At 37.6% G+C, this 10,686-nt stretch overlaps 1 protein-coding gene across 1 annotated transcript in view; it reads right to left on the bottom strand.

The window, feature by feature from the left end:
* The window catches only part of dpy (fibrillin-like protein dumpy), a 79,316-nt gene extending 72,967 nt beyond the window's left edge, over positions 1 to 6,349 (bottom strand). Inside the window, 10 exon segments of the mRNA XM_018447670.1 lie at positions 822 to 956; positions 1,077 to 1,199; positions 1,367 to 1,604; positions 2,077 to 2,210; positions 3,343 to 3,592; positions 4,175 to 4,323; positions 4,326 to 4,353; positions 4,967 to 4,998; positions 5,797 to 5,992; positions 6,299 to 6,349. Coding sequence (XP_018303172.1) covers positions 822 to 956; positions 1,077 to 1,199; positions 1,367 to 1,604; positions 2,077 to 2,210; positions 3,343 to 3,592; positions 4,175 to 4,323; positions 4,326 to 4,353; positions 4,967 to 4,998; positions 5,797 to 5,992; positions 6,299 to 6,349 — 1,336 coding nt within the window.
* Between the last annotated feature and the right edge of the window lie 4,337 nt (positions 6,350 to 10,686).

The raw sequence follows: 10,686 nt of genomic DNA, 5'->3' as shown, positions 1-10,686 counted from the left end.
TTATGATCATTAGAGTTTTCCACGTATAGTGAAGAAAGAAAAACCGATATTTGTCAATAAACAAACAACTTATTATTTTTTTTATACACACCTGCAAAATATCCTTTTTTATGCATTCAGGTGCTTCGTTTATCGAGCGAATTTCGAGCATCCTAAAACTTTCAGCGAGAAAGTTGTTCATTCGGATATGAACAAATGTTCTGGAAAGTTTCATTTTCATTGCATTAATAAGTTTAAAACTAATGATTTGTTTAAAGTTGGTAGACGCCTTGCACTCAGAGCCGCAGCGCACAAGACGCGCTGTCCGTTATTCAAGGTCCTAATATATAAACAGTCACAATTGTGACTGTTTGCTGTCTTAACAATGGCCCCGCGTAAGTGTTTAAATGATCCTAACAGTTTTTGTTATATTTGTGGTCGTTTCACGTTTGTTAAGAACAGGAACGAAAAAGACGGGAAAAACGGTTACGCAAGTGGGTTAAAATGCCCGTAACTTGGCGAAAAAAAATCGTAGGTAGTCGATCAATATCTCATTTTGAAGGGTAAGAATATTACTAAATGATGCAAATAGCACAAAAGACCCAAAAAATTGGTTGCGTCCTGTACATAACCTCTAAAGTAGCATAAAAACGCATTTTTCGAGTATATATCCCTTAATATCTCAAAATCCTGACGTGATGGGCCAATTCTGGTTTCAGATTCGGATTCTACGCAGAAAATTACTTCGGAAATGGCCCACAGCTTTCCGACAACATCCAAGACCCCCTTTTTTGTAGACCTGTGTAATCATTAATTAATAATTTATCTCGCTCCAATTTTACCTATACATTGCTTGAAGGCATTTCCTGAGTATCCGAGTTTACATTGACAACTAAAACCTCCAGGTGTATTCGTACAAATAGCATTTCTGCCACATCTTCCGGAAGGTCCATTTATCGCATCGCATTCATTTATGTCTAATTGCAAGTAAAGAAAATAAAACAGCTTTAAAAAATTTACTGTTATAAATGAAAATTATCTTATACGTTGAAGAACGGTTACAAAATATTTCATTTAAGAAATATCTATTTGCTTACCGACACATCCAGCCGCTATGTCATTCGGATTGAAGGTCCAACCATCTTCGCATATACAATAAGCTTCGTGACCATCGGCCTTGCAGAAGGCATGTTCACCGCAAGTTACCTCATCGCACGGTGCTGCAAAATAATAAAAATTATGACAAACTGTAGCTTTTTAATAGCATAATTACTCTTCTCTTAATTTTTACGGTTTTTCTACTAATCATTCTTACATAACATTTCTCTTTCAAAGATATAATATGTATGTATACGATAGCGTTGAAAATGTATAATTACACGATTACCTTTACACGGTATATGGGGCGGTGTGCCAACAAATCCAGACTCGCACTCACAATGAAAGCTTCCTCTAGTGTTCGTGCAAATCGACGCAAGTCCACAGGGATTAATAAGGCATTCGTTTAGATCCACGCATTCAGCACCGATGGCTTTGAAGCCATCTTTGCAGAAACATTGTCCCTCGATGCACTCAGCATTGTTGACGCAATCGAAATTCGATTTGCAAAGAGTCGTCACGTCGGTCTAAAAACGTTACGAGATGAAGAAAACGCTGAGACACTTTATCACTCCGCAATCCGCATTCATAATTCTTGTCACGTTCGGAAACATTGTACTTGGAAACAAGAACCAGTCCTGTCCATCGTATATACGGTTATCTTTTAGACGCGCGAATAAAAAGCGTGCATTCATAATAAATGGAACTGTGAGTCAGTTTTGTGGCGTTACAAACGACGAAAATAGATTTGGAAAAGAGGTAAACTGATGTAAAACCGGTTCGCGTTTATCTTGTTTTATGTGCACGACGCCACCTCCGTTTCATTTGCTTTCTTTTATCCGTCGCCTTCGTAGAAAGAAACCGCGGACCGGTCAAAGGAACAGACCTCCTTTTGAAATATTTGTCCTGGGTGGAAGATCTCTCGCGTGGAAGATCTTGTTCACATATGTATGTATGAGATGACTCGAGACGAAACGCAATGGGTTATTGAATTATTACCTGATCGCATGCGACTGCCGGGCTGGACCTAGCACTGTACCCTGGTGGACAAAGGCAGTTGTAGCCAGGCTCCTCGTTTTTGCAAATCGCATTTTTACCACAAGGATTTTCCAAAGCTGTGCATTCGTTGATGTCTAGGAAAGAAAAAATAGTATTCCAAGATAACAAAAAAATTCCACGAAATCAAAAATTCAAAGGAGCAAATCTGCATTTTGAATATTACAAAAATTAAAGATACTGTATTAAGAAAATATAGGATAAATTTTTGTACGAAAATAACCAATTTTTAATTTACTTAAATAAGCGTTTAAAAAAGAAATTATTGCAAATATGAATATATTAAGTCGTAGTGGGAGCAGTGCATAATTCTGATTCCTGGTAGCACTCTTAGAACCACGAGACTCGTGATTAAGGGATTCTTCAAAGGAAACATATCGCAAGAGAAAATTATTGATAAGCTAACCACTGCACTCCTTAAAAGGATCGCCGGTGTAATCCGTCTTGCAGCTGCAAGCAAAGCTACCGACCGTGTCGATGCACTCAGCGTTTTCGCCACAAGGGTTGCGCTCGCATTCGTTCACGTCTGTTAATCAATATTATTAATCACAAGATGATTATTATAGCATGCAGTATGACAAAGAATGTTACATGAAAGCTTAGCTATGACTGACTTTCGCAGCGGGTTAATCCCTGACCGACGAAACCCGGGGGACAAATGCATTTGTATGAGCCCGGGACATTGATACACCTCGCGTTGGCCGCACAAGCGTCTCCGCCGATGCACTCATTCACGTCGACGCAACCGTGAGCGGGATCCATCCGGTAGCCGACATGGCATCTACATTCGTAGCTACCCTCGGTGTTTACGCATTCCGACTCCGCACCACAGGGCGAACTTTCCTCGCACTCGTTCACATCTGTCAGTTAGTAGTCATTGTTAGACGTGCGACCGTGGAAATTCGTGAGTTCAACCGGATTTATCAGTTGTCATGTGTCACACATAGATCAACAATGCTATCAATATTGGGATCTGATTTTCACTAATGAATTTCTTAATTGAAATAAATTTTATCAACATTTGTTAACATTTTGTTAAGATGCAATTATTATGTCAATGATTATGAACAATGTTATGTTACTAAAGCATGATAGTTAATTACACACATATATAACATTTAACATATTTTAATTTTTCCACCCTATAAGGCATTCTATGTTTTACTTACCACTCGTAATAAGCTAATTGTAAACATTCTTAAGCCTTACCGTGGCAGCCTGTCATCGGATCACCATCCATTCCATCGGGACAAGAACATCGGAAGCTACCATGTATATTCGTACAGAGAGCGGAACGTCCGCAAGGACTCCTCAAGCATTCGTCGACATCCCTGCACTCTTCCTCAGGACTTCCGTCGTATCCATCGGGACATTCGCACTTATGCGCGCCTGGTACATTCACGCATAGCGCACCTCTTCCGCAAGCACCCTCGTATTTGCATTCGTCAATATCGATACACTAGATAAATTTAAATTCCATAAATTTAATAAATAAATTTATGGTTACACACACACACACACACACATATTCCTAATTGCGCGTTGTTTAAAATTTATTAACATTTTATAATATATTATACAAATTCTATAAATTTATATTATAGATATTTTATATTATAGATATTTATAAAATATTTATATTTTATTCAATAAATTCATATTTTTTAAATATAAAATTTATAAAAATTTAAACTGGGATATACACATGCTCTTGCTTTATAATAAATTGTAGACAAAATAAATATCTAAATTTTGAAATTGTCGTTTATCGTACTTTACTATTGGAATTATTTATAGCTTAGTATAAATATTTCAAATCGGAATTTGTCAGTATATATACATCATGATTAGCCCGCATCCTCCAGAAGCCCATCATTTTAAATGAACGATAATTATTAAGATTAATATCCTCATCGTCATATAAATATCCGAAAAAAAATTGCTACGATAAGGCAATTGACGCAGGCATGTTATTATCCACTTTAATCTCCAACTTATCGTTTTCTCGACTACGCATCCCCGATCTCGCCGATGTACTCACACTGTTGAACGGGTCTCCCGTGAATCCGTCTTGACACGTGCAGGTGTAATTACCAGGTATGTTGTGGCACACAGTATTGTCACCACATGCACCTGGTATCGTACATTCGTTCACATCCTCGCAATGCACCTCACCATTGCCGATGTAGTCAATCGCTGGATCGTCACATTCGTTGATATCTAAAGATACAATATTGTTAATTTTGAAACGGATGCACAGCCGGGCGCTCGAAGTACGGGATAATTACCCTCGCAATGAAAGCCATCGCCTTGGTATCCGGGAAAGCAGGAACATTGAAAACTGCCAAGAGTATTTGTACAGTGGGCAAATATATCACAGGGTCGATATTTACACTCATTCTCATCTGAAATTTTTAATTTTTATTCAATTTTATTATAAATTATTGTAAATTATTACGTATATATATTGTAAATTTAAAAGAGTAGAAAAATATACGCCAAGTAATATACTTGCATCGAATTAATCCAAGCGATTTGCATGTAGTAGAAAATACATGTACATATTAAATTAATACTTGATAAGGAAATTTCGTACTAAATAATAATATATAATAACATAAATAATTGCACAAACCTGGAACTTGACAGTTACATCCTCCAAATCCATCGTTACAATGACAGACCGAATCCAAACAGACACCATTTTGACATTTAGTGCCGTCTTCTTTTGTACAATCGTCTGCAAGATTTTTAGCAAAAATTCGAATAAATTAATTATATAATATTATATTTCACTAAAAAAAATATATGCGTAGCTCGATTCCTAATTAACATTTAACATTATGATATAAGTTTATGAATAATCTACATATATCTTTTTCAAACTAAGGTATTAATCACTTTAAAATATATAATAAATACAAAGCATTTTTATTTTTCTTAATGTGTAAACCAAAAATTATTTACGTAGATAAATAATTAATGATTTTATCCGTTAGAAACAGCATTAAAGGATATACTGATATAGAAATATTCTGTACGAGAGGCACGAGCCATTTTTGTTGGCTATTAAGTAAGATTATCCGAGAAAAAGGGGTGGATAAATTGCGACTATACTATATAGTCATCGGCTAATCGCGCAATTTTCTCTCGCCAGACCTAATCGTCGGTCGAACATCGAAGTTTTTCTCACAAGCCGCGAAGCCGCGGTACGTTCGGAAGATTCGAGTAACGTGATCCACTGGCTCATCGGCGCCTCGGCAATGTCAATTATGGTCCCACCGGGAAGATAACGTCCATAGAAAATGAGAATAAAATTCCGCGGCTAATTACAACTCGTAGGCGTGACTCGGTACAATATGAAATAATGACGCGAGAAGAGATTCCCCTTAATTGACCTGACAAGACGTGATGCTTAACACGTTCTTGCGGTTCGTATACGACGCGAGAAGGAAAATTACTTAGAGACTGTAATGACATCGAGAATGATGGCATGATGTGAAGAAACAACGGAAATGTTAACGACAGTATATCGTGAATGTCGTGCGACATCACCCTTTCCTGTCGTTGCGAGATACACAATCGCTTCACCGCAGGGTTATCCTGGTAATCTCCGGACGAGTTATTTTGAGAGGATATGCCTTCTTTTGTCAGGTAGCTCACCTGTGCACTTTAACTTGTTGCGCTGCTCGTCCACGCCTTGGTAGCAGTCAACGCGATGGTCACAGAGTTTTGAAAGCTCGAGCAGCTGAAGGACGTCCGTCGACTCGTTCACTTGACAGCCAAAGTAGCCGTCCTCGAGGTTCAGGAAGAATACTTCTCGCTTCGATCCATGGCCGAGTCCTTTACGAGATTCGGCCTGAAAAATCACGAGATACATTTTATTAGTTGGATATTATCAATATATTTCAATTATCTCATTTATCATTTATCAATTACATTTTTGCGCTCTCTGACATTCTAATTTAAGTTTCTAGATAAATATTCCCCAATACGTACATACATCCAACTTTAAATTAAGTTTAATTTTTTTGATAAAAGACGCGTATCGTCGTTGAATTTAATTAACTTCCAATTGTAAGTCGAATAGAGGAGAGAAAAACAAGAATTAATTACTTTCTTTACTCGCGAAAGAATTGAAATTTTTAAAGAAATACTTTCTTACCGGATACGAAGATAAAAGTATCCACGTCAGCAACGGCCAAAGATGTTTCATCTTTGCTGTAAAAAGATCAAATCACACCAAAATTAGTCATACTCTATAGATATTGCCCACGCAATATTAGAGTTAAACGCGCGGTTTTGGTTTATTATTAATGCATAATTTTTAGTGGTGACTGGATGCGCATAACAATGTTTATCATTCTTCCGCGGAGAACGTGTTGCGGAAGAAATTTAAATATAGATATTCCTAAACATGCGCGTAACACAACGACGACGATGACTTCACGCGGGAATCACCAGTGATAATTGCATCATCGCGAATTCACAAGTGGTTTCGCAAAAACGGAACCACTTTGCAGCACCCTGGGAACGATTTTTGACGATCGCGCCAACCGGAGACGAGAGAAGAAGAAAGCGGTAGAGAGGGAGGCATTCCCCACCATGTTCACGACGTATAAATCACATGGAAAGCACCATGGTTGCAGGAAATCGTCGGAAAATCAAGCGTGAATATAAAACCGCAAAAAACCATCGACCGTTTTTCAGTCACAACGGATAAACTTACACCGGTCGAACACCTGTTCGACGAACGCGCCTCCGCTTCAATGTGTGGCTAATTCACAAATGTGCGACCAGGGAAGTCGGTTGATCTATCAACCCCAACATGTAGTCCACGTAATGCATATAGAAATATTGACTTTGTTCTTCAACGTACTAGATATCTTAAGTAAGAGACGTTTCGACACGACAGACATAAGTAAAACATATGCAAATCATTGCAGGATAACTGTAATGACATGGCATCAATAAAGTTATCGATGACAAATGTAAAATAAATTTCTTCATTAATGATGAGCTATTAGCGTTTTACAAGTCATTATACAAGTCATTATTTATGATTATTTTTTCAATATTACGTATCGTTAAGTCTGAGATCAGGTCTCTGTTATAGCGAAGCTTACATCGACACCAAGCCTCAAGTTTCGTCGATCCTCAGAATTCGTGACGCATTCAACTCGACATGGTGAGAAAATACACGCTTGATAGCGACCGAACTTTTCCAACGGAATTCGTTTCAAAGACGCGGAAATCTAAATCGTTGAGTGCTCGCGATGAAGCCGCGGTAACAATTTCCTGTTTACCGCCCTTCTCCTTCGCAATTCCGCCGGCAGACGTCCAACTGTAAACGCAATTTTCGCGAGATAGCATCCCCGTACGCAAAAGCGTTCTTCGTTCGGGGCCCGCAGGCTTCTTTCTCGTCGAGAGTGTCGAGACTCGAGACGCAGCGAACGCACTACGTGCGCGCGCGGCGTGTGCAGCGAATCGCACAATAAGTTAGAGCCGCGGCGATCAACCTGGCGCGGTGAAATGTTAACGACTGCACACGCGGCCAAGCTTACAAGGAGGACCGGAGGGTAAAAGGGAGAAGGGAAGGAAGGACGTGCGTTCTCCAAGTCGGATGAAGAGGAAGAAGAGAAGCGGAAAGTGCGAAGGGGAACGACTAGGGAGAATGGGAGAGGAGAGAAGAAGCGAAGGAACGCGCGTAATAAAGGAGGGCGTGCGAGTGCGATGCACCTGTAGCCCTCCTTTCCTCCCAACCATCTTGCATCGTCTCCAAGTCGCCCCTCCGCCACCGCCGTACCCCTAACTCGTCGAGATATGTATATAAACTCGCAGCTGCGCGCGACCCGACCCAACCCATGAGTTCCCTTATTTTAATTTTGTCACGGAAGCCGGCCACCCCATCGCGCAGGCATATTTTTAGATCCGGTTTTACTTCCGCAGTCTCATGGTCAAGGTCTTACAAATCTAGGGCTTAGATATATGTTAACGGAAAATAAAATTCTCAGAAACTTAAAAGAAATTGATAGATAATAATTAAGACGTCAACTCATTAAAACTATGTATAATCAATTTATACGTGAAACAAATCACGTTTATCTTTTTTTTAATTTTATAAAAAATTTCTATAATAAACAATGTATAATTTAATGTAATGTAGTGTCTGGATGTATTTCAATTTTTGTGTACCTACATTTTGTAACTTCAATAGTATTCCGAGAATGTTATGAAAGTAAGGTGATTGTATAATAGCTCACACATACGCGCATTAAAAAAGTATTTGTGGTCAACCTCTAACAAATTAATTATTTACTACAATTAACATTTATTTATTTCATAAAATCGATTGCAATTTAATTATTTAATATGTCCTTGTGTAATAATCAAAACAAACAAGCGTAATAACATTTAAAAATATTTTTGTGCATAATGACTCAATAATGAAATTACTTTTTCATCAGAAGATAGTTAGACTTGTTACTATTGTAGGTAAAAGTGAACGTCTCAAACAAATTTATTTTGTTTGTAATTTAAAGCGTAGACAAAGTCTGATAGAAATGCGAAGCTGCATCGCGATCGTTCTTGGGCTCTGACATCGATTTTTCAGCCGCGAGCGATTGACATAGTTACATCAGTTTTTGTCGGTGCCTCTTTAGCATATATCTGCGTGTCGCAATCTTACAGACTAGTCGCTAGTTCTCGGTCATAATTCAGCCACGCGATTGTACTTCAATTTTGCATCACTGTATATCTACATGAGCAACATAAATTACAATGTGTGTTTATATGAAACATGCGAAACACCTACGCGCGATATTATGATACAAATGTTAGCGGTAGCGACTGTGTCATCGGTTAAAACAAGACAAATTAACACGCACAACTTCTAGTTTAAGAAGCTATTTTCCGATGTCAAAACACATTAATTTTTTAAATGTAATCAATTTATTTTTATTTTATTTATATAATAATTGTCCGCGTAATTTTAATTTCCATAGCAATTTTATTCTATTTGTATTTTTAATTAATAGTATATCTTTGTTAGAGTTACATAATATATTTAAATGTCAAACAGTAACGGGCTTTTAAACACAGACAAACTGCAATTACATATGTATATCCTACATGAAAGTTTTATTTCGATGACATCACTCGCTGCATTAAATAATCACGAATCGACTTAATTGTCAGCTCCACCCAAATAGATATTCCAGGTCAATAACGACTCCGGTTCGCGAGTCATCGGCTTCATGGATTTCTTCTTTATTATACCTACTACCTCGCCCACGAGACTCTCGGTTTATGGAAGCTTGCAGATCAGGTACAGCGTGTTTGTCGGCGCCGTGAAAGTGTCTATATGTGACTAGAGAACATCTTGGGTCTCTGTAAAGATTATTCTTTTGCGTGTGTTCGGGGCCAGGGGTACATCCCACGTACGCGAAAAAGAAAAAAATTTCAAAGTTATAGCTGACACGTTTAAAAAATCATGATGCGTCAAACGCATAGAAATAGTAAAATTATTCGTTAACAGCTGATTAGCACACGCTTGTAATATTGCTTAAAAATTACTCGGCGTTATTCGCTGTTCACAAAAAACATTAACCCAATATACAGAAGGAACGTCTAAATTCACGCACTTTCTCTTGACTGTAGTTCCCAAACAGCAAAACCAAATTAAAAGGTCGAGAAGAGTATCGTTTATTTGCATGCCAAAGTATTCATAGCCTTTATATTATAAACAGCGAACACATACATTATAAATTATTTATTACTGTATAGAGATTGAAAAATATTGCTCAATAGAATACAAATATGTGTTATAATTTATAGATTATATTATAGATACATATTGCCTATTTTAAGCATAAAACCATCGAAAAATCATATGTTATAGAAATTGTTCTTTTCACATTTCATAGTAACAAGTTGCACAGACAGCGTTTCATTTTTATTTCGTAGATTAGACTAGTTTGCATGATGCCTCGAACTAATCGCGACGCCAATCCTTTAACGACAGATATTTACAGCTTCGTAATGTCACCAGCGAACGAATTTGCATGTTTAGCACCCACTGTCGACAATTTAATTGCATAACCATCGTGCTAAGTCTTCCTACGTGCAGTGTTGATTTCACGCACGAGTCTCTTTATACGCTTGCGTAATTCCTCAGTAAAGTAATGCAAACTAAGTAGTTCCTTTTGTTCGAATGCGTTCTTTTTATTACGCGCCAGTATATGAGATTAATCTTTATTTCTGAAAACATCAAAGCTGAATTTACACAAAAAATAACGGAAATATACTATTAAATTCTGATACTTATCGCAACAAAGTAATTGATTTAATGAATACGAATGATTTAATTACAAGGAAACTGACAATGAAAGGTAACGAAATAAAGGAACGATACAGCAGCCCCGCAGCGTCCTAATTATCTAACATCTTCCTTTCGTTTCGCAAATCCATATGTGTGTCAAGATGCATCACGTGCACGCATATATGAATATTTATATATGTATATATATATATATACAGGGTGTTTCCAAATTA

This window comes from Mycetomoellerius zeteki, unplaced genomic scaffold (assembly GCF_001594055.1).
Source record: "Mycetomoellerius zeteki isolate Tzet28-1 unplaced genomic scaffold, Tzet1.0 scaffold206, whole genome shotgun sequence".
In the NCBI taxonomy this organism is placed as follows: Eukaryota; Metazoa; Arthropoda; class Insecta; order Hymenoptera; family Formicidae; genus Mycetomoellerius; species Mycetomoellerius zeteki.
This window is presented reverse-complemented; position numbering and strand designations above follow the sequence as displayed.